Source organism: Eptatretus burgeri, chromosome 18 (genome assembly GCF_056783735.1).
Source record: "Eptatretus burgeri isolate ZD-2024b chromosome 18, Ebu_testis_v1, whole genome shotgun sequence".
In the NCBI taxonomy this organism is placed as follows: domain Eukaryota; kingdom Metazoa; phylum Chordata; class Myxini; order Myxiniformes; family Myxinidae; genus Eptatretus; species Eptatretus burgeri.
This window is the reverse complement of record NC_140978.1, coordinates 7,287,992-7,312,991: the sequence shown is the minus strand read 5'-3', so window position 1 is coordinate 7,312,991 and position 25,000 is coordinate 7,287,992. Positions and strand designations below refer to the sequence as shown.

The 25,000-nt window shown below is 42.8% G+C and overlaps 1 protein-coding gene across 2 annotated transcripts in view; it reads left to right on the top strand.

Moving 5' to 3' along the window:
- The window catches only part of LOC147008528 (dorsal-ventral patterning tolloid-like protein 1), a 194,515-nt gene that overhangs the window by 82,215 nt on the left and 87,300 nt on the right, over nt 1-25,000 (top strand). For both annotated transcript variants that reach the window (XM_085864515.1, XM_085864516.1), the window contains 6 exons: nt 2,506-2,684; nt 2,821-2,926; nt 4,669-4,793; nt 14,586-14,701; nt 15,014-15,116; nt 24,326-24,442. In XM_085864515.1, coding sequence (XP_085720641.1) covers nt 2,506-2,684; nt 2,821-2,926; nt 4,669-4,793; nt 14,586-14,701; nt 15,014-15,116; nt 24,326-24,442 — 746 coding nt within the window. The remainder of the gene's footprint in view (nt 1-2,505; nt 2,685-2,820; nt 2,927-4,668; nt 4,794-14,585; nt 14,702-15,013; nt 15,117-24,325; nt 24,443-25,000) is intronic.

Sequence of the window (25,000 nt, the reverse complement as noted above, 5' to 3'; positions counted from 1 at the left end):
CTCTTCTTCTTCTCTCTCTTCTCTCTTTCTCTCTCTTCTTCTTCTCTCTCTCTTCTTCTTCTCTCTCTCTCTTCTTCTTCTTCTTCTTCTCTCTCTCTTCTTCTTCTTCTCTCTTCTTCTTCTTCTTCTTCTTCTTCTTCTTCTTCTTCTTCTTCTCTCTTCTTCTTCTTCTTCTTCTCTCTTCTTCTTCTTCTTCTTCTCTCTTCTTCTTCTTCTCTCTCTTCTTCTTCTTCTTCTCTCTTCTTCTTCTTCTTCTTCTCTCTCTTCTCTTCTCTCTTCTCTCTCTCTCTTCTCTCTCTCTTCTTCTCTCTCTCTCTTCTCTCTTCTCTCTTCTCCTCTCTCTTCTCTTCTTCTCTCCTCTCTCTTCTCTTCTTCTCTCCTCTCTCTTCTCTTCTTCTCTCCTCTCTCTTCTCTTCTTCTCTCCTCTCTCTTCTCTTCTTCTCTCCTCTCTCTTCTCTTCTTCTCTCCTCTCTCTCTCTCTCTCTCTCTCTCTCTCTCTCTCTCTCTCTCTCTCTCTCTCTCTCTCTCTCTCTCTCTCTCTCTCTCTCTCTCTCTCTCTCTCTCTCTCTCTTTCTCTCTTTCTCTCTTTCTCTCTTTCTCTCTTTCTCTCTTTCTCTCTTTCTCTCTTTCTCTCTTTCTCTCTCTTTTTTCACACTATCATTTGTGCGAGGTCATCTTCCATCTGCTTGGAAGTCAGCTAACATTACTGCATTATGTAAAAAGGTGCAAAACATGGATCCCCTTAACTGCAGTCCTTTCAGCTTGCTTCAAATCATCAGCAAAGTTATGGAATCCATCATCATAATTGATATGACATCCTTCCACTTCTCCAACAACCTCATCTGAGATTATTAATTCGGATTCAGAACAAGTCACTCGACCTTGACATGCTTTGACTCTCCCTACAATGAATGGAGGCTCTCATTGTCAGACACAAGACCAAGGCTGTCTCTGTCGACATAACTCATGCATTTGATAAAGTCTGGCATCCAACCTTGCTCTCGAAACTGTCTGCCTATGGCATCCAAGGCCAACTCCACACATGGCTTATTGATTTCCTCCATTCTCGTAGCCAACATGTGGCACTCAATAGAATCCTTTCATCTCCTCTCGCTGTTAAGGCTGGAGTCCCTCAAGGCAGTGTTATAGGCCTCATACTATTCCTAATCTTCATTAATGATGCATCTGACTCTGAAAATCCTCTATCTATTTGCTGATAACTCTACCATCTGCCATGATATCCATCAAACCCTCAGATGGACAGGCAGCAGCCCCTTCCCTCTAATGAGACCTTGACAAAATCACTAGTTTGTCAAAAAATTGGAATATGTCTTTCAATTATGACAAATGTCACACTCTCACGATCTCCATCCGAAAGGATCATCTGGTATACACCCCATTCGACTTTCTTAACAATCCTCTAAGAAGTTCAGTTACTCAAACTCCCAAGTCTCACTATCAGCCATGATCTTTCTTGGGTAAACCACATTTCTAAGTTGGTCTCCAAAGCCAGTCACCGACTGGGCATCCTCCATCATACAGTCTTTCCTTGGCACACCTGAACTCCTGTCTCAATGCGTCGAAATGTGGAAGGCCTTCTTCTGCATTTTGATGGAGTACTGCTCTCCCCTGTGGGCTGGTGCCCCTTCCTCACACTTTACTCAACTTGACACCATGGAAACCAAGGCTTTTAAGATTATTGGAATCTCCTGCAATGAAGCTGAGTCTATGGGTCTATCACTTCTCTATCGTAGACAGGTCGGTGGTCTCTCTTCCTTCTTCTGCCTCCTTTCTGGTCTTGCACCCTCTGCCATCGCCATGCTTTGTCCCCCCCCCCCACCCCACACCCAGGTATCTGGGAGATGGATGTGGTCCACGGGCACCCCCTTTTAGTGAAACTCACAAAATCCAGAATCACTACTCACCTCCACTCATTAATTGTTCCCTCTTTTCCCACCTGTGGAATCAAGTTCCACACTCTTTCCAATCCCATTCTTCCCTCCGGATTTTCAAGACAGTTGTTCACTACTATCTCAGATCATCCCCAATCCAAAACCATGATCTTTTCCACCCTTGTTTACACCCCCCCTCCCCCGCCCCAAGGTCACCTCTTTCCAAAGTTCAAATTTTTCCTTCCTGAGAGTTTGTTTCTATATTCTTGTGGTCCACCCTGTCTGTCCTCCCCTAGCCCTCATTCGTTCAAGTCTCCCTCTGTTTTGTCCCTCAACCCTGCTGTTGTTGTTTCCTCCCCTCTTTCTACTGTTCCTATTGTTCTGTTGCCTCCCGATCATTTCTGTGCTCTCGCTCTCCTACGAGCCTTGACTTAGTATACAAAAACATTAAAAAACAAAAACAGCAATGTGATGAATAGTGAGCAACAGTAATGTGACATTCAATACCTGACCCCTATATGTTGCAAATATTACAGCAATGAGAAGATGGTTACTGGATTTTGGTGGCAATTCACAGTTAGTGCAAAATTGATAATCGTGTTTTTGTTTGAAGGTGCTGCTCTTTTGTTGGTCGAATGGGAGATGGGGCACAAGCAATTTCAATAGGGAAGAACTGTGACAAGTTTGGCATCGTTGTGCATGAACTTGGACATGTGATTGGGTTCTGGCACGAGCACACACGACCTGACCGAGACAATCATGTTGTCATCGTGAGGGACAATATCCAGCCTGGTATGTGTGCGTCTCATCTTTGCTAATGGTAAAAGTACTGGTTAACTGGTGTCTATCTTCATTATATTGTTTCCCTTCGAGGAAATTGCAATTTCATTAGTTGTGTTTAATTTGACTCTGTCTGCTTGGATCAAAGGTCAGGAGGAAAACTTCCTCAAGATGGAACCTGGTGAAGTGCATTCTCTGGATGAGAGTTACGACTTCGATAGCATCATGCATTATTCACGCAACACCTTCTCACGGTGAGTTTCCATTTAAATTTTGATCATCATCTTCTTCTTTGTTCTTATGCAGCACAAGGCTGCAGGGTAGCATCATTGGCTGAGGGTGTGGCTGTGCTGCTGATGCAATGCACTCTCTAAGTTAAGACAGAAATTTGGAATTTGGCTAGGGTGCCGACGATAGCTCGCCTACTCTTTGTGAAGGACACCGCAGGATCTTTCACGTCCACCAACAAAAGCTGGCAGACAGGACTCCCGTTTAACGTCCATCTGAGGGGGCGGCACACACATCGATGAATCACCTTGCCTGTGAAACACCGGGATGGCAGGGTTGGGATCTGAACCCAGGCTAGAAAACTGAAAGGCGAGTGTGTGTACTTCTAGGTCATCCTGCATCCTGTCAGCCCAATTTTCCTCATGATTGTATGCTTGTGTGTGCATTTTTCACAATTGTGACACTTGTTTATTCCTTTTTTATTGCATTTTAAAAATGATCATTAATTTTCTCACTACAAAGAATGTGGCTCACTTAAAGATCGAATGAAGACCTAGACTTGCTCATGAAGACTATAGTATGGATCTGCGTCAGCGGACAGGAAGAACAATGCGTTAAATCAACAGGGTGTTTATTGAGTAATGCTAACCACTGTGGGAAGCAAGAAAATGCCAATGTTTCAGGCTTTAGCCCTTCATCGTAGAAAAGGAGAAATATGTCAGCTTCTCTTTGCTTCCCACAGCACTTAGCATACCACAATCAATGCCCTGTTGATTTCATCCATTATTCACTTTGACATAATGTTGTTCATAAATTGGGAAAGGTCTTCCATGTTTATCATTTAAGGTTTGTGCATGTAGCAATAAAGATTGTTGTCTATTCCACAAAGTAATGTGACCATTATTGAAAGTCTAAAAAAGTAATAAGAAAGATGATTGCCCTCAACATAATGGGCAGATCAGTATCTAGTTGCAGACCCAGAATAGTTGCCAAGCATGACCCACATCTCCATAAATTTGTTCAAACGCTAAATGTGGTTGGATACGCCACATTTCAGATTGCCATTCATCCCAGTCCATGTGTCCACAATATTGTGCAAGTGCATTGGAAGGTGGCTTTGGAGACACAAAAGACGTTTGGTAAGCTTCAGCAACATGCTTTGTACATGCTGTGGGGTACTGTCAATTATGCATCTAGATCCATTGCAATGCTTTTTGCTGCAACAGACGTGGGACACCATATTCCACTAACATGTTACAAACTCCATGTGTTGCGTAAATGTCTAAATGCAGCAATGAGTATTCCTAATATTTTTCCAGTTGAATGTGGGTGTAATATATCATACATGTTCCTCAATCTGCCCTGACAGAAGTGCAATTGTCCCAAAAAGAGGAGGCCACCTGAGTGGCCATTCCACAAGAGAACATTGCTAATCTATTTGATGGAATTTCCTGTTGTTTTGAGGACCTTGTCTCTGCAATAATTGCCATGCAACCTACGAAAAGCAAACAATTATTCTGTTCACCTGGTATGACATTGATGTCATCTGTTAGTGTAGTTTGCTTGAAACTGCGCTCATTTTTACAGAAGACCTTCCTTCAGGGTTCTTCAAAGTGAGCCATCTGCTTTAGAGTTTAAAATATAGATATCTATGCTTCGAAGTGATGCTTATACCACGACGAAATTAATATACTGTTCAGTGGAGGGATACTCAATGCTGTGCATTTTTTTAATATCTCAAACTGATTAACTTTTGGACGTGCATCAGAGGAATGTTTATGGACACCATCTTGCCACGAAAGGATGAGAACGGAGTACGGCCAGCCATTGGGCAGAGAAACCGCCTCAGCAAAGGAGACATTGCACAGGCCCGAAAGCTGTATCGCTGTCTCGGTAAGTTTGAGTGTTTGTGCTCACAGCTCAGGCACAGTATAATGGAAATAAGCATAAACAGCCGTCAGCTTCACTAAATATTTGGTCGAGTGAGTTGCAGTCCATAATGATAACAATCATGCCTTGCTTTTAAAGCTTTTCAAATCTGAAATTGTTTTTCCATTATTTGATGTGATCCTTTACAAAATATTTGGACACCCTTGACAGTAAAGTTCTCTTTCACAATAATATCTCACTATATCTTGGATGAAATGTTGCAAATTCTGCTTTAATTTCGTTTTCATCATGTAATCGGAGTACCAGCTTCATTTTGGGGCTTCATCACTGTTAAAAACAATCATTGGAAACCCTCATTAAAATAGTATAATGTGATTACGGCTGTGAAAAATCTGAGTGAACTAATCACAGTTGGGGATTTCAAGAACTTGTAAATGCATTTGGATTTAAGAGCAATATTGTTATTCTTGTATCACTGAAACAAAGTGAGCTTTGTTTATTTCAAAATCTCCTTAAACAAGTTTCTGGGCTGACGGAATGGCCGAGAGGTATGCACACTCACCTCCAAGATGTTATAGCCTGGGTTCGAATCTTGGCTCAGCTTTCAACTGTCATCCTGGTGCTTCACAGGCATGGTGATTCATCAATGTGAGTCCTGTCCCTCGAATGGATGTTAAACGAGTTCTGTCTGCCAGCATAAGTTGGTGGATGTTGAAGATCTCATAGTGTCCTTCACAAAGAATAGGTGAGCTAATGCTGGCACCATGGCCAAATTCCTGCTCTCACCAACAGTGGATGCATTGCATCAGTGGTACAACTGTACCTTCAGCCAGTGATCCTACCCTGGAGTGTTGTGCTGCATATGAATGAAGAAGCAAGTTTCTGATTTTGGCTTATTTTGTGAGTTGTGTGAAAAGGTGTTGTGTTTTTTAAATACAAGATCCAGGCTCAGCAAAGAGTGAGGTGACAGAGGCTAACAAGACACTCGAACATTTGGCAATTCAGAGCTTCACCGGGGGATGGACTTCATATAGTCCATCCGAGAACCAGTGCGGACTCAGTCACTCACTCACTGACACACAGAACGCTTTGAGAATGGGTGAGGCTCAGGGGGTTTGAATGTATAATCCCAAGACCAGCGTTTCTCAACCTTTGATGGCCCATGGCCCCCTACCGAGTCGTTTAACATTTGTGGTCCCCTGTCCTTCAATAAAAGATGCAGATTTCGTTTTATGAAATTTATTTACTCAGTCTTAAAAGATAAATCAAAGTAAACATTTTTCTAAGCAATACAATCAATGAGACACTTGCTGTTGGGCTTGTCTGACGAGGCCTCTTATGTCCGGCTCCGTCTTGGACACAGCAAGGCGAATATCGTTCCCAACGTCAAGACGGTTTCTGGACTTCGTTTTAATGGTCGCAAGGTCAGAAAATCCAGAATCGCAAAGATATGTTATGGCGAATTGAATGAGCATTACGGATGCCTTCTTGCTGAGTTGTGGATACACATCCTGAACAGATAACCAGAAGGTGGAGTGGTCTTCTTTGTTGCTGAAGACCAGCTTCATTGCTTTTGAAACCTTCAACTCTGCCAGCTCCTCTGCTTCGTCTTCAGTAGGTTCAATTTTGGCGTTAAACGGGTCTTTGTGCCACGGAACATCCAATGGTGCATCGTCGAAATAAGATTTGAACTCAGCGGAGAGATTGTCGAGATGTCTAGTGATGCAATCTTTGATGCCGACGGGAAGCTCAATCCTCTGCGTCTGCAGGTGCTCGTCCAAGAAAGGAAACGAGGCAGTGTACCCGGCCTTGATTCGTGCCTGCCAGACTTCCATTCGAGCAGACAGTCTGGCAAGCTTGTCTTGAACGTCACTGACTGTCACATCACGGCCTTGCAAGGACTGGTTCATTTCGTTGAGTCGGCCGAATATATCGGCCAGGAAGGCGAGCATCATGACGAACTCTTCATTGTCGAAGTGGACATAGAGGTTGTTTTCGTTGTCTCGCAGGAAGATTTCCACCTCAAACATGAGTTCATACAGCCGAGAGAGGCATTTCCCCCTCGATAGCCAACGGACTTTGGTGTGGAACAGAAGTCCAACATGTTCCGCTCCCATTTCGTTGGTCAGGAGTTGGAAGAGCCGATGATTTTTGGCCTTCGCACGAATGAAGTTGATCACTTTGACCGTGACGTCCATGACTTCCAGCAAACGAGGCGGAAGAGTCTTTGACGCAAGAGCGTATCGGTGTAGCGAACAGTGGGAGGACGTCACATGGGGCCATTCGTTCTTCACAAGCGTGACGAACCCTCCTCTGACGCCGACCATCGCTGGGGCACCATCAGTACAAATGTGCTTGAAATTCTGCCAACCGAGTCCATTAGCTTCAAAAAGAGAGTCCACAATAGCTTTGATATCTGCCGCTGTCGTTGTGGTTGGTAGGGTATTGCAGAACAAGAACTCTTCCTTCATCTTTCCCTTTCTCTCGTAGCAAGCGAAGGCGATCAATTGGCTCTCCAGGGCGGTGTCGGTCGACTCGTCTAATTGAAGGCTAGCCTGGCGCGTGCTTTGTTTGATTTCGGAGCAAACTTGACGGCACACATCAGCGGCCATGTCGTCAATCCGTCGTCGGATCGTGTCATTAGAGAGCGAAACTTGCTGGATCTTTTTCGCCTCTGATCCGATCATCAATTCCACCATTTTCTCTGTACATGGCTTGATAAGGTCCTCAGCAATAGTGTGCGGCTTCTTGCACTTCGCAATTCGGTATGCCACTTCGTAGCTGGATTGAAGAGCAGGTTTTTCTTCTGGCCGGAATCCAAATTTGGGAAGTGTCGCTTCACGGTCATATCGTGATCGTTTCGCAGACAGAGTGTCGATATTATCTTCCTTCCTTCCGGGATGCATCTTGTCGCGATGGTTTGAAAGTTTGGAAGGACGTAGTGACGCATTTGATGTCACGACCGAGCAGTGCAGACATTGCGCGCAGTCCACGCCATCTCGATTGACATTCGTGAATCCAAACTTGACAGAGCTGTCATTCCATTTTCGAACCTTTGACATCTGAGAAAAAATTTGAAAAAACAAAATTCTAACGTTTTTGTAAACATTGGTTTACTATGAATGCTCTGTGGGCTCCGCCTTCTCTTTTAAAATCGTGGTTAAACTCATCTACCCTTTTTACTTTGACACTATGACCGGAGACTCGTCACCTTAATTGTACATTTCAAGCTTCTGCATTCTGAATCGCAGTTTTTCGGCGTCCGCTCATGGCCCCCTGGTCGAAGGGGTCCCACGGGCCCCCGGTTGAGAAACGCTGCCCTCGACAATGGTGGTTCTCAAAATCTTTCGACATTTTGCAGATTAAAAATGCAGGTAGAATCTAATACTGTATATAAAACAGAGTGGTGTCTGTATACATGTTCGTCTGTTTGTCCAGTAACTACTCTGATACCCTTGGGCGAATTCACACCACATTTTCAGAGTATACTCAGAGGGTCCCTACTAAGGTTTTTGAGAAATGTTTTTTTTTCTTTAATTAACTTTTTTGGGTGGGGGGGGTGGACTTTTTCCAATTTCTCATGGGTATTATTATTTGGACTATTTCTCCTTTGTGGCAGGCCAGTCGCATCACCTTGCCCGGTAACTGGGCCGACAAGGGCACTCCCACCCAGAGGGCAGGGGATTACCCGCTAGTTAAAAATAAAATTTGATAATTCAGCATTGTATTTTAAATGCGAATTTATTATGTTATTTCATTGCTGCACAAAGCTACATTTGTGTTCCAGAATTTGTAAGCACCTTTCAATGTATAATATAGATTGCAGTAGATGGTCTATAACTTGGACATAATGTGCATTCGAGGGATAAAATCAACTTTTGGTGAAATTGGACATAAAAATAATACGGTTAAATTGGAGAACTTTGTCGAACCATGGCTAAGGCTGGTTTGGGCATGCCAGTTGAGCTCATCAGCCTTGATGTATACCTTAAACCATGGGAGGTCTGTGGAAACACACTTGGGGACAGTGGCCCGGAGGTGCATTATTAATGTTGCCCTGCATGCTGATGGACACACACACGGAGCAACAGGAATGATAAAGAAAAAACTTCATGCAGATCTTTAAAACCATCCCTACGAACATTACCACAAATGAGCTACAATTGGAAACTGTCTGAGGTTCGGTGATGATCCTGACAAGAGCCCTCGGAACAAAACTATCAGAACAACACAACTTCACAACCTAGCCTCTGAATCATGATCCTTCACGGAAATGAAGGTGGATACTTCGAGTCCTGGGAGGACTCCGTTCCACCTTCTGAAACCTGAAGACACACACACACACACACATACACACACACAGACACACACACACACACACACACACACACACACACACACACAATAGTGAGGGCCATAGTGAACACAACAAGGGGGAAATAAAACAGAAAAAGAGCAAAGAAGGGAAGCAACATGAAAGTAAGATGGTTGGTTTGCTTTGGGTGAATGGGGGTAGAAAACATGATGAGTAGGGATGGAAAGTGACATGACATGGTTTGAATTTCTGGAGGGAATTGAACCGTGGAGGGAAAGTGCAATTGAACAATCTCTGGAAGGCCATTCCACAAATGAGAGAAAAGTGTAACAAAAGAGTGGAAATAGGTGGAAAACCTGAATTTGAAGACTTTAACAAGAAGAGAGTTACTAGAAGAATATGTACATCCTGGAGGAGCAGCGGAGTGTCAGAGGCTGAGAAGGAAAAGGGAGGTAGAATGGAACAGAGATGAAAAAAAAAATCAGAAACCACCAACCTGTCTGTGATTTGAAAGTAACAGACCTTGTGTTTTGTCCTCATCTCGGGAGATTCTAATAATGTTCAGAGTTTTAGATTCCACAGAATCCAGGAGGGACACATGCGATACTGGGGAGTCAGCCGATAAAGGAGAGCAATATACTCATTTGAGCTATTGATAAAGGTCTTGTAGTGTGTGAGTAGTTTTGATTTTTAAAAGAATGACTTGGAACAATGAAGGATTTTCAGTCTGAAGCTGGCTTTGGAGGTCAGCATTGAAATGTGGACAGCCCAGAACAGGCTATGATTGATGGAGGCCTTAATAGTTCAAGAGGCTGAACATATTCCAGTGGCCAACCATGAGAGTTGGTGGGATTGTTTGACGATCTTTCTGGAGCGACAGGGTGAGACTGTGAGATTTTCCAGGATTGAAAGGTATATTACATTTGTCAGACCAGTATCTACTTTTATTCCACAGGCTGTGAGCTTGACACATTATGCAGGATGCCAGACTGTCTAATGCCTGAGATATGTACAGGGAGATGGTCCTTATCTCTTTAACATTTAGAACTTCTGACCATTGTTAAAAGAGAATCAGCAGCAAGTCCATAGTTGAATAACTGGGACAGAGTCCAAAGTGATGGTCAGAAATCAGGCTTTTTGAAAAGAGGAAAGATAACATCAGCAACAATTATGGATTCCATGACTTTGCTTGTCATTAGAAGTACACTTACTGGCCTGTTCAGAGAATGTTTTTGTGCTCTTCTTGTGAATGGCAGTTATGTTGGTGGATTGCCTGGCAGTAAGGACGTGGCCAAAGGAGTAGGACAGACTGAATATGGCAAAAAGAAGGAAAGCAAAAGCAGTAGAACAAGATTTGACAACATGGACACCAATGCCATCTAGTTCTGTCACTGACCAATACCCGAGACTGGACAGAACTTTCTCCACCTTCTCAGGTGTGAAAGAGACAGACAAGAAGCCTGTGGATAAGAGAGATTAAGGTGGTGACAGAGCGGGGTGGGTTGGATCAACTGGATTTGGAGGCAAACACAAAGTTGAGATAGTCTGCCTTGTTTAGAGCAGAGTTTACAGTGAGGCTATTTGTGGTCAGCGAGGATATGGAAGGGGGATTCATATACCATAGATGGGTTTGACAAAGCCTTTTGAAAAAGGAGATTTTATGCAGAGTTCAGCCTTCAGATTAGCAAGATTATGTTTTCTCAATTGCATAAGGATGGACGCACACTTGCTTTGAACCTCAGGAGAGACGTGAAGTTGTCCTCATTTGGGTTAGTCTTCCATGTTGAGAAAACAAGCTGCTTGACCACAACATTTCACCATAGGATTCACTGTACAAGGGCTGAGAAGATGGACAGAATAGCTGCAGACAGGGTGGGATAAGCCAGTCCACGAGAGACAGCAGGCTGGTGAAAGTATTCCCAGGTGGAATCAATATCAGGTACTGTGGAGATAGCAGCCCAATCATTTTGTGAGAGGGCAGATTGCAGTCCCTGCCCAGTTAGCTTGTGCAAACAACCAGATTATGTGACATTGAAGTCGCCCTCGAACAAACACAGAGATATGAATAAGAAAATGGTCAGAGGACACAAGAGGGGCAGAGGAGGGATAGGAGAGGTTAGATGTAAAATTAGCCATTATGAGGTACATCACATTCCTATATCCTATCAGAACGATTACCACGAATGCATCAAATTGTTTAATGGAAATGTGCATTTTACAGCCAACCAGGGGTCCACAAAGACAAGATAATAGTGGCCTTTGGCAAAAAAAACAATCTAACTGGAAAATTAAGTGAATTTGTATTTTCTGTTTCAAAATACATTTTTCTGTAAACAAAGATGGAAAGTGAAAAATGCATTCATGCTGTTTTTTTATACTTATACTTGCCATGTTTCAGGCTCTGGTCTAACTTGCCCTGGCCATGTTTCAGGCCAATGGTCATTGGTGGGTGAGGGAATTCCAGAACTTGGAGGATGGACTTTATAGAGATTTTAATGGCAGGGATTTTGAATTTTGCCATGGTGGTGGCAGTATATATTTAACATTCACCTGCAATCAATGCTAGCCGATGGTTCAACAGCTTAATGTCCAATCTGAGTGACAGCACACTCTTTGATGCAACGCCCTGCTTGTGAAACACCAATCCAACAGAGTTCATAGTTGGGGCGATAATCACATCCAGACTCGACAATGTAAAGGCAAGTGCTTTACCAATGCACCATCCTGTCAGACAAAGTGCGATAAGTATTAGAATTCGATTTTAATTTTACTTTAACTCAATTGAGGATATACATGTGATTTCATGTTATGACCGACTTGTAATTTTCAGAAAAAAAAGCGAATCTAATCTCAGAAGACACAAGCATCTACAACCAGAACCTAGCTAGTTTCAAACCAGTCGATGGGTCATGTCCAGATGCCTTATGAATATGTTTACTGAAGATTGAAAATAAAAATCCTTTTTGTTTTTATATACATGATTGAGGATCGAGGCTTGTGGAAAAGCAAGAGGAGAATGGAAGGGAAAAAAATGGAAAAACAAACACCAACGGCAGAGTAGAAGTGTTACTGTAATCAAGGGGAAATGGAGGACACATGGGGGTGGGCAAACTGCTCACAGGCTGAATGAAACACAGCAAGAAAGGGAAGGGGAAAGTGAGGATGAAACAGAAAAGGAACAAATGAACCAACAATGACCACACGAAAAGAGGTGAGGGAGAGGGGTTAAAATTACAATAACCTGGAGAAATGGAGTGCTTGGGAATGGGGTCAATGGTGGTCGAATAAATCATGAGTATGAATGGGGGGTGACCTGGGGTAATGATGAACAGCTGTCTTGAAGCCCTGGAGGGAAGAGACTGGGGAAGTTGTCTCCACATGTGAGAGAAAAGAGGAATAAATGAGTGGAGGCAAGCAGTGAGCATGGATTTGGGGAGTTTAACAAGAAAAGGGTTACTGGCAGACCATGTGCGCACTGCAGAAACCTGGCAGGGAAAGGGCCAGGAGAGGGCAGAGGGTGCAAGACCAAAATAAGGTGGGATAATACAGAAAGGCCACCAACCTGTCTGTGATATGAGAAGAACAGGCCTAGACGCTCAGCTTCGTCATGGGAGATCCCAATAATTTTGAAGGCCTTGCTTTCCACAGCATCAAGAAGGGCAAGGTGTGACTCAGGGGTGCTAGCCCAAAGGAGAGAGCAGTACTCCATTAAGCTGAAAATGAAGGCCTTGTAGGTTGCCAAAAAGTTAGATTGGCTAAGGAAAGATCTTGCACGATGAAGGATGTCCAGTTGACGGCTAGCTTTGGAGGCTATCTTGGAAATATGATCTACCCAAGAAAGATCATGGCTGATGGTGAAGCTCAAAAGTTTGAGTGATTTAATGTCTTTGAGTAGTTTGTTTAGGAAGTACATGTGAGGGTTTGCCAGACAGTCCTTTCAGAGAGACAGGGTGAGTGTGTGGTATTTGTCAGGGTTGAAAGATGTATTCCAAGTATTGGACCAGCTCCTGATTCTATTGAGGGCTGCAGAGAGGCAAGTGGCTCCTGCCTGCATGTCTGAAGGATGAGAAATGATGTTTCAGAGGGCCGAATCATCAGCAGAGATAGGCAGGATTTCCCAGGGAATCAGAAAGATCATTGAAGATGAGGAACAAGACTGGGCCCAAGAAAATGCCTTGGAGCACCCCAACCTTGACAGGGAGAGGAGATGAGAGGATCCCATTAAAAGCTACACTATGAATACGGGAGTGGAGGAAGTATGTGATCCATGAGAGGAGGTAGCCTTGGATGCCATAAGCAGAAAGTTTGGAGATCAAGGTGGGATGCCAGACTGTGTCAAATACTCAAGACACGTCCAGAGAGACTGCCCTGATCTCATGTCTGAGATTGAAGACGTCCATCCATTGTTGGAAGAGTAGAAGCAGCATGTTGAATGTCAATTACTAGGTCTGAAACTTAACTGATGATCTAAGATCAGTCCATTGGAGAAAGGGAAATATTTGATGTCAATTGCAATGATAGATTCCATTAACTTGCTTTTAATTGGGAGCAAGCAAATCGGCCTGTAGTCAAGAACATCCATTTTTGCACCACGGTTGTGTATTGCAGTGTTATTGGCTAACATTGAGGCAGACAGAAACTGACAGAGAGAATGTTTGAGTGAACAGAGCAGAAAGAGGATGAGCAAGAGCATGAGAGCAAGTTTGTAGGACACATGCACTAATGCTATCTGGGCCTGTCACAAAATCGGAGTCAAGGTTTCCAGAAACCTCTCCACCTTCTTATGTCAAAAGGACAATATCTAGGAGTAGTTGGGTATGAGAGGGTATGGTAGGTGTAGCGAATGAGAGGTTGGGTACACAGGATTTGGAAGTAAACACAGAATTAAGGCATGAGTGAGCAGAGTAAGGTGTGGTGTCATTTGAAGTGAGGGAAGGGATGGAGGGAGCATACACTAGAGACAGACTTGGTGCAGCACCACCACATCTTTGAAAAAAGGGATAGGTTTGAGAATTCGGCCTTGAGGTTGGCCAGATGTTGTTTTCTGGCTGGAGTAAGAATTTGGGTAAAATTTAGATGAGTAAAAACTAAAGGTGAAAAGCCAATCATTAAGGGTATTTTGTGGGAGGTGGGGAAAGGGAAAGAAATATCTTCCTGACTGTAGTGGTGTGCATACACTGGACGCTAAAGGGTGCGATGAGGAAGGAGTTTGGGGTGAGAGGTCAGAAGGTGTGCAGTGCAAAGCTTGTTACGTTCCGATGTTCGGTTGAATAAAACCATTGGAGAATATTGAATTCCTCATTCTTGGAGTATTTTACGACACAACACTGACCAAAACCTTCCTTTCAGAACACCATCTACATATCATTGGTCTTTGATCAACCCTAAAAATGAAAATTGAGAACACTGTAGAATACATGGCTTTGGACCAAGTTAGTTTATTGCTCATCAACAATTTATTTTTCATGTTCTTTCCTCAGAATGTGATGCGACGCTTCAAGATTCTGACGGAAACTTCTCCTCTCCCGGTTTCCCCAATGGATACCCATCTTACACACACTGCATCTGGCGCATCTCCGTCACACCAGGAGAGAAGGTGAATTCTGCCTCACCCACCACTGCAAAAATCGATTTTGTCAGAACAATAAAAATAATTTGTTCCACAAAAAAAAAACAATGGAAAAAAATGATGTTAATAAAAGCGAAAAACGGAAGAAGGTATGATGGAGTGTGCTGAGGTCAGTAAATGCAAGGATGAGACTTGCGAAATGTATGAAAACAAATTAATTACTAATTGAAATTGTTCAGGTGTAATATAATGCATAATATACTGATGCATGCAGCTTTGCTGTTTCAAAGTTATTATTCAAAGTCATGATCAATTTATGTTCCCTATTTTTTATTCCAGATTGTTTTGAACATCACATCTCTTGATATATATCCCAGCATGCACTGCTGGTATGATTATCTGGAGGTTCGTGATGGATACTGGAAGCAAGCACCTCTTTTGGGTAGGTTGTGCTAATTTCTCTTTGAAATTTTTTTTTTTCCTGAAACTACCTTTCACCCAAACTCCCTCACAGCACTTCTTCACAATAATTATATGTGCTATCATTCAATATGCCTGAATAGGACATCTTGGAAGTCTGCTTTCTTGCTTGCTTAAGGCCCGGTCACACCTTGACGTTTTAGCCAGCGATGGCAACGTATTAAAATGTATCTAAAACGCTGGCTTATTGAACTTTTGATGTTTTTTTTTTTTAAAGATTCGGACGTATTCACAGCGACTTGGTCTGATGTATAACGCATTGGTAACGGACACAGAACGTTTCGTTGTGTTATAGATAACTTATACCAACAAATGCTGAACCTGTTGTCGGCCTACACAACCGATGCCCAACGATAGTCTAACTTAGGCATAGCGCGTTGCACGCATCGTCGACGATGTCGTGACGTAGCCTATTAAAAGGCTGACGCACAACGATTCGAATCATAACTGCCGTAGAAATGGAAGTGACAACATCGCGGTCACACCTTGGCGATCTTGCCAGCGTATGCCGACCTAAGAAAAATGTGTCTAAAACGTTGGGGCACGTCAAATACGGTATGAGTAAGTTTGGTATCTACGTGAGTAGAACGCTAAAGTACGCTATCATACATCGTAGTAAGTAGAGTACGTCAAGAAATTTTAAACATGTTCAAAATTTTATGACGTACTCGGCGTATGACACACGTTCGCATGCGATGGGGATAAGTTTTACACACGATATGTGGACGCTTACACACGTCCACAAACGCTACTTATAAGCTACTCTTAAGTCGAAACACGTCGCGGTAATGTCTTTTTTACGCGAAACTTATTTCTAACTTATGTTTGACGTGCTTTGAACCAATTCTTTACGTAGTCCCAACACACATCGACGTATGTAGACGTATTCCAATGATGTCTTCCAGTCGACAAAAAAAATAAATGAACGTGTTTCTAGCTTACAACTGCCATATAAAGACGTGTTCCCAGCGGTTTTGGGAATTAGTATATAAAAATTGTGCTCATAAAAGGGGAACCCAACAGTGTTTTCGAGTCCTTTTTGAGTCGATGTCCATGTCAGCAGTAACAGTATCAGTATCAGTATTAGTATTAGTATTAGTAGTAGTTTGTTCATGTTGGCAGTAGTAGGTGAGTGTGAGGGGGAGGGTGTGGGTTATGATGGATCGTCCTTGCGTTTAACAATTTAACGATTTAAATGATAAACTCAACGATTTAAATGGCTGCATCTCCACTATTGAAAGTAGACGCTTGCGCTCAACAATTCGATTTTTTTACACTCAACGACTTTTAAACGGTACCACTCAGCTATTTTCATTGTTTACAATGAACGATTTAAATTGCTGTCACTCGCCTTTGTTTTTTGACGCTGGGGTTTGGAAATTTGAAGCGTTTCTTCTGAACGTGTTAAAACGCTCAAACTCGACTATTTTAAATAGACGCTGCCGATGGACAATTGGAATCATAGCCAAGCTAGACATCGAAGTGTGAACATCCTCGTCATGCCGAAGAAAAGTTTGAAGAATGCTGCAAATAAGTGTCCTGGCCGTGGCCGTGGACGTTGACGCAAGGACGATCCATTATACCGACGTCTTTCAGCCTATGAGTAACTTAAAAGTAACGTCTGTCGATGTGTGGCAACGATCGCGTAACGTGCCAACAACACGTTAATCATAGGTTAGAAATAAGTTTCGGGTAAGCTAAACATTACCTCGGCGTGTCTCAACTTATGATTAACTTACAAGTAGCATGTGTTGACGTCTGTCAACGATCGCAGACCGTGCATACAACTTGTGGCCAGCGTAGCGGAACGTGTGAGTCATACGCCGGCATACGTCGTGAAATTTCAAGCATGAAAAAATTTGAGGACAACCAAAAAGTACAACGTTTAAAGCCAACGTACAACGACGTATGGCAGTGTTTTTCAGCGTGCTGTCAATGTTATCAAAACTTACCCATAACGTATTCAACGTGTGCCAGCGTTTTAGAAAAAAAATTCAAAAATTGGCATACGTTGGCTAAAACGTCAAGGTGTGACCGGGCCTTTACTTACTTGGCACTCAACATTTGAAGGATAGAGCATGTTGGTTGGCATCCTTGGGGAGGAGGCAATTTCTTCTCAATTGCTCCGTTGAGTGTGGAGATAAATCGACATCATAATGATGGCATTGTCGGTACCCAGAATGCCCCAGGATGTGAAGTCGCTTTTCCCAAGCTCAGCAGCTGTGTTTGTTTGAAATTATAGTGTGGTATGAAATGTTCTTAAAAGTAACTCCCGTATAATTTTCGTGCTAAAATAGATATTTTTTTATTTTCTGTCTTGAATTTTTGTCAAACTAAAGGGAAATGATGGGGTTCAAATCTTCTTGGCCCAGGGTCCCCTTCTGGGGGGCCCCTTTCCACCCTGTACCCCCCTCTGGGACTAGCTCTGCTTAAAATGAACCCACTTTAATAATCTTACAGTCGTTTTAGGGATTTTTGATGATGTTGAATCCATTTTTGACACTTTTAAAGTGGCCCGTACATTCATTGACCCCATGTCACGAGCAAGGTCGGGGAGGGGGGTGTTCCGTCAATGGACCCCCGCCCTGTAATAAACCTGTGCTTATCTTGCGTAAATAATAAATCAATGTGTCTGACATTATGAGTTGCTTGGGGGGATTTTTTTGAATGAATATGAGTCAATAAATGACATATCCTGAGTGATCTACACAATGTATCATCAAGGGATCCGACTTAAACTGAACCGTCTGATGAGATGATCCAGCAATTTTCGCACAAGACTATATATGAAACAAGCTGGTAGGCGGACATGGGTAGTCGATCATGTCAAATTTAGTCGTTTTTCAGCCGTTACTCGCCAACAAAAGCGTCCATAGCAACGGTTCTTTCTCACACATAACTAGGATGTACCATGAACCTACCATACCAGTTTCATGTATATCTGACTCATAGTCTCTGAGATATAACGAACTTCGTTTTTTTTATTGTTATCGACCAGGGTTCATTCAAAGTCTATCTTCTCCGACAGTTTTCATAGAATCCGGCTGGAAATTTTTGACAATATGGCTGAATGTACTGCCCACAGTCGCTCATGGCCCAATTTATGATTTTCGAAAAAATTAATTTTTGAGATATTTTTGAAAATTTCAAATGGGTCCATAGCAACGGCTCTCATTTACACACAACTAGTTCATGGTATGAACCTACCAACCAAGTTTCATCGAAATCGCCATTGTATTAACGGAGCACTGGACCGAACAGACATATATATATATATATATATATATATATATATATATATATATATATATATATATATATATATATATATATATATATACACATACAGACAGACAAACATATCGACGGAAATACTGATAATAAGGGTAGACTAGATTGACTACCCAATAAAAACTGAAAATACCAATCACAATGTACACCTTTAATATTGGGTTTGTTTCACAATGCAGTCCAACTCGAATGAAAAACATACTTTGGAAGAACTGTAAAAATTGGCAATGTACCTTCGGTTTGTCCTTTTTTGATAAATTCAGAATGTTTTAATCTACACAAGTACAAAGGAATATTAAAAATAAAAATCCAAACCAAGAACATAATGATTTATCATCCTTGTCCTTATCCACATCAATCATCATCACATTAAACTGTTTGCTCATTTATTCATCATCCTCATCGTCATCCTCATGGGTAACATCCTTAATTATGTTTCCACAATCACTGCCATAGCACGTACAGGGAAATCTGTTCTTGAAGCAGCTGCACCTTCCTTTACACCCTGATTTACTTGCACATTTTGTCGTTCAATCACAGCTCGAGGGGCGGGCAGGGCGAGACTCCTCACTGGAACAGAAAACACCTTCCTTAACATTCCAACCATTTTCTTCAATGGGAGGAAGAGCCAGACATTTGGGAGTGTATGACTTATCATGCATGGTAATGAAATTTGCACGTGTCATATGTGGTGGTAAGGCAGCAGGAGTAGGAGGTAACATCTCTCCCTCCAAGTGCTTGAAACGAAACATTTCCCATCTTAGAGCTTGTAGGGTTGTGGGATCTGCCGAGCAATACAAGTGGCAGATGAAATGCTCCAAACCCTTAACCTGTGGTGGCAATTCGCCATTGACCAGGACACTGAATAGGACCTTAACCAAGTACCTTGGAGCAGTTGATTGCTGGGTCATCTTCTTCAAGCTTCATTTAGGCACCAACCCAGGTCTTCTTGGAAATACCAACAAATTTCCCACCCCAGTCAGCACCGGTGAAATTCTGGAGTCCAATGAGTCCTTGGCATTTGTAATGTCCAATTACTTGCATTCGCCCTACCACATCAATTTCTCTGTCTCTTGTCCCCTTACCAGTCAAGAACTTGAGGCAAATTAGAGCTCCCAGTCGACCATGAGAGACCAGGTCAAGAAGAAGCATGAGAACGTCAGTGTCTGGTGACCAAACGCATATCTCCCACCAAGCATTCTCGGCTACAGATGACAGGACTTGGTGAGGAATAAGCGTATTGGCCTCTTTGTGTGAATGTTCTTCAAAGTCTTCACCCTTTGTCTTGTTGCTGTACACAACAATCAAAGTTTTAAAGCAAACCCTGGGCGAACATGGTTGTCAGTCTACTTTTGGTCTTTGAGGAAGACAGAATCTTTTTGAGAGACATGGTGAGCTTCATTTCTGGATGAATTTCAAATTCAGTGGACGTTGCTGCTCTCTTCTGGTGTGCCTTCTTCTTCAAAGGCTGTTCCAGGTAACAGTCAAATACCATTCCACCGTCATCGTAGTCAACCATCATCATCTCATTGTGCTTGATGAATGCCTGTTGAAGATCAGAAAGCTTGCGCATGGTTGGTGTTTTCTTCATGCCCTGCAGCACAGCAATTGTATCAACAACAAGAACATGGGTTGGAGAACCCTCAGATGCTCTTTCAAGAGCAGAGACAGTTGAGCCTTGGCTTCTTGAACCACGTGCATCAGACTGGCTTTGTCCGTTGGGATATAGAGAGAGCCATGAACAGCACAAAGGGAATGTGGCACTACTGACATCTCATACTCTCCTATTGTCCCCTCTAGTTTTGGTACCAGTTCAGGATGGCTTCCCTGGATGATGAGAAATCTCCTGAACAGTTCATGCTCATCACAAACTTTGATAACCTTTTCACCCACATGGAATTTTGTTTTCTCTATGCAGTTTGAGGAGGTCTTCAATTTGAGCTTTTTCATTGGGTCCCAAACTGAACCTGTTGATGTTGGCAGCAATCTGTCATGAATGAACTGCTTAAACCACTCCTGACCCTTCTCAGCAAAGTGTAGAATATTGTGCTTTGTATCTTGTGGTACGAGAGCTGATGAAACCAGGCTTTTCAATGGAGACTTCAATATGAATGGATGGCCTTCACAATGTATTTCAATGGAGTGACACAGCTTCAGAGCATTTTCTCTTGTCCTCACAGCAACGTCTCCAGAAAGCTGGTAGTGTTCACTTCAGGAAGAGGACTTGGAGACTTAAGGGAAGCTGTTGAGGTACTGTTTCACTGTTCGAGCGAGATGAGGGGTGGTGGTAATGAGTCGGTCCAAAGCAGCTTCATCTTGACTCAGTCCAACCATTCCACCATAGCGCTTCAACCCCTTTATCTCCTGCTCAAGGGGGTCTGATCAGTGAACAGGTGGGTAAAGAGAACTTCTGATTTCGCCACGACAAAGTCTCCAGACTTCAGTGCTTCCCAAGTAACAGGATCATCCTGTTCCAGAGCATTCATTTGAGTGAGATGTACTGGCATCAGGCGAGCATATTTCAGAAGATCGTGTGCAAAGAAATACGTGATGAGGTTCTCCAGTGTTGCTAAGTAATGTTCCCAGTCTCCTGAGCGACAGGCACTGATGAGATTTCGAAGGCTTTCTACCTGTTCAAGGTACTGCATGAGAAACCGAGTGAGCTCTCCTCTGTCGTCTCCTTCATATGGCTTCAGATTTGTGGAATACCCGGATTGGATGTCTTCATAGATGTCAACCATGTCTGGACTGCTTTCATCTAGAGCCTTCCTAAGAGCGGCGCACTGACCACAGATCCTTGAGGGAATGCAAAGGAAATAGCATCAAACCTCACCATTATAATAGCCGAGCTCGTCGTAATGTGGTATTCAATGCCTCGCTTGTATGCCTTGCCACCATAGATCCCACGAAGGGCTGCAGAGGTGTATGTTCCACTTTCAATGGCAAATGTATCGATACTACTTCTATGAATCGTTTTGCCAAGAGCATGCAAGACAGCAAAGGCAATATGCAAAACACCTGCCTGGAGAATCCAGTTGGTGTTACCTACTGTCTGCTGAATCTGGAGTGTGCAGCTATAAAGATCCAGGTCATGTGTAATGATGGTTATTCATTCTGGACCAACTACAAAAGCAGAGATGCCCTGTGTCAACATCAGAACAGTGTACACTGTACAGGGTTGCATAGTCTGTTGGGGAGGTCTTGAACAATGGAACAACCACTTCTGAGTTTGTCTAGCTGTGACTCTGAGAGTTGCATGATAACAGAGATTTAGTACAAACCCAAGTTGGCATCACTTCTTGCTTTGCTAACTTCCTACCCTTATGGGAGCGTTCTTTCACTGAGAGAATGGAATCATCTGGATAAGGCTCATGTTGTTCTTGCTACCCTTGCATCTTCTGCTGTTCTCTATCCTCTACTTGTCCATCATTTGTATTCTCACAACTGATGTCATCAGTTGCAAAGTCGGTAGCAAGAGCCTAAGTGTGTGAAGTAATTTGAAATCAGACCCTTTCACTTTCCCAGCTGGTAGTCCTCAAATTGCAAAGGTTTTGGCTTGATTACTTGCTCCGGTAGGTATTTTACTTCAAATTCAAGTAGTTTTGATAAGAGAAGCTTCACTGGAACAACAAGAGTTGGTTGATGGGCTCTTCATCTTCTGCTCGCTGGTTGATCACGATCACTGTGCCATTGAATGTGTTCTGTCAAGTAGGCGTGTCTTCCAGGAGATCAATATTATCAATAGTGAACCAGATGTTTACTCCTTTCTTTACAAAATGTGATAGACAAAATCCACCAGTCTCCTTCATCCTCTGAAGAACACCTTGCTCCACACATTTTTTGAGGTCAAGGATCTTCTGGTAGTCACTGCCATTGTAGACTTCTGAGAGTTTATTAACGAGGTACTTATCTCGCACCCGAAAATGAATGGTGAGGGGCAGGCCAATTGAGAGAGGTGTCTGGACAGTCTGCTGAAACCCGTCTTCCTTCTTTGGTTGATGCTTCACCTGATGATCAGCTCGAGTATTTTGGATGAGGAACTGGCAAGCGATGTCGACAACTTTGTCTACATTTTCATTGCGAATCCCAGAAACTTTGAGAACATGACGGCCAAAGAGGAGATGAGTGAGGAAGAACTGGAGTAGCGGAGGATTCTCAAATCTTCAAAGCTACTGTTGAATGACAAGTTTCGGTACTCCATTATCTCCTCTCGGAGAATGTTTGCCATGCTCTTCAAGTGGTCAATTGTGTCATTATCCAGCATCGCGGATGAACGGAAGTTCGGAAGGACGGAAATTCCATAGCAATGCGAACTGCTGTTGGGAGGAAGAGATTGTGAAGCTCATTTTTGCGTAGCGATTTGACAAACTGGACATTACGAAGCCGTTCAGATACCAGTTTTTTTCAGATGCTTGCGGTAGTTTTCTGTCTCATTAACCTCTACCTGATACCTCTTCAAAATTGACAAGTATGCATCATTCACCTCAGCCATGTTTAGGGTAACATCATCATTAGAGAGGGTGTTTTGAATGGAGAGGAGCAGCTGTTCATCACATACAGAGAGAATGAGCTGGGCATTACTGTAATTTAATGGAGCAAAGGTGCATTGTGCATAATGCAAGCATTTCCTGTGATCTTTTTTTCTTTTTTCCAAGTACTTTTCAAGAGCAGAAGCATCCCCGGCGCTCTCTAACTCAGATACACAAGTTCCCACATGGTCATCTTGTGTCTTGCATTTTATCCCCAGGAAGTTTTCACCCATTCTGACAAAAACGCGATGAAGAGGTTCCAAAGCATCATTAGGCCAAAAGCTGCAGGACAAGAACAAACACACCTGGGCCTTTGGTGTGGTTTTTGTCCTTTTTGGGCGGGAAGAATAATTTGCACTGAAGGTCACCCAGGACCTCGAGAGGAACATGCAGGGGAATCAGTCCGGATTCGTTTACCTCTAAGCCTTCCAATCATGCTCTTGTTGATGATAGGTTTCCGACATTCATTGTGATAACGCACAGATTTGCACTTCGCTTCACTCAAGATACCAAAGCAGTCACTAAGTTGGTTCATATCAAGCTGACCCAAAGATTATCATTCGTTACAGCAAGCAATTAGATCTTCAATCATATTTGGGTTATTCACCAATCTCTTGCTTGGGATAGCACCCTCATTGCAGTTGATGCACACACTGTTTGACATGATGATTAGAATGTCTCATCTGAAACAGACAAAAAAAACAGCATCAGCATGTTCCAAAAGTTCCTCATAATAAAACAACATTCCTAAAATTGTTTCATAAGCAGTGGAGATAGACATGAGTTCAGTCCAAGATGGAGTGGGTGGGCTCCCAGAAGGCAGGGGGGCTCCAGAATGAGATCTCAGGTCAGGAAAATTTGAACCCCATCATTTTTCAACATATAGACTCCAAATCAAACTGAAAATGCAAAAAAATCAATTTTAGCACACAGATCCAAAGGGATTACACTTCAAACCACACTAGTAAATCCATTGTTGTCTCATGTATTTGTCTACTTCATGTTTGCATGATCCAGCATTGCGACCGACTACAGGTCGTATTAGACGGGTAACTCCAAGCAAGAAATTTGGAAAGGGTATCAGTATGCAGTTGTCTTTTCCTTTAAAAGAGTACTGTGGTATTCTTTTTTTTGTAACTGTCACAAATTTAATAAAGACTGAACAACCCATCTTAGGTCCTCATACAAAGGATGCTTTGCTCTGAGATGTGTAGCTCCCTGCTGGTATCACACTCTAACACCACCTTGAAGTTAGTTTTGATATCCCTCAAAGATTGAACCCTCATGAGACAGCTCAATAGTAAGCATGGTACAAACTGAGATGTCTTTCCCTGTCACCTCTATCTTTCAGGCAGATTTTGTGGTAATCGCCTGCCACGGGCTATCTTCTCTACTGAGAGCCGACTCTGGGTGGAATTCCGCAGCATTAGTAACTGGGTGGGCCGGGGGTTTCTGGCTTCATATGAAGGTAACACCCATTTTTCTTACAAAACGCAAACATCACATGTATATTTGATAGTCAGTCATGGACGCAAGAGATGGATGCATCCAGAGAAATTGCTTGGAAAATATTCTGAAGTTACATTTGCTCATTCCTAATCACACATTTTAAACACGAGTTGATTAAAAAAAAAAGACAGACAAATTGAAATGAGATACGATCATCAAAGACAGGCCACAAAATGCCATGGCGACCTGTCCAGGATTGGTTTCAGCCTTGACGTTTCTCGACTTGGTGTAAAGGCTCCAAAGCTCCGTCAAGAGTACGGGCCTCCATTATTGTTATTTTTAATTGTACGTCATGAAATCTTGAAAAACATCAATACAAAGTGGCATGTCTTGGACAATTTTTTAAAACCTTGTTTGAATAACGTTTTTTTTCACGACCATTGGCATTTTCGCTGAGACGGAACCCGACTCACCATATTGTTTCATGTTGCCTTTATTGTCAGAAGCATGCCTTCTTCGGGGAATATGGTGTCATTTGTGGCTGTGCATCACTGGTTGAGACATACTCGTACATTAC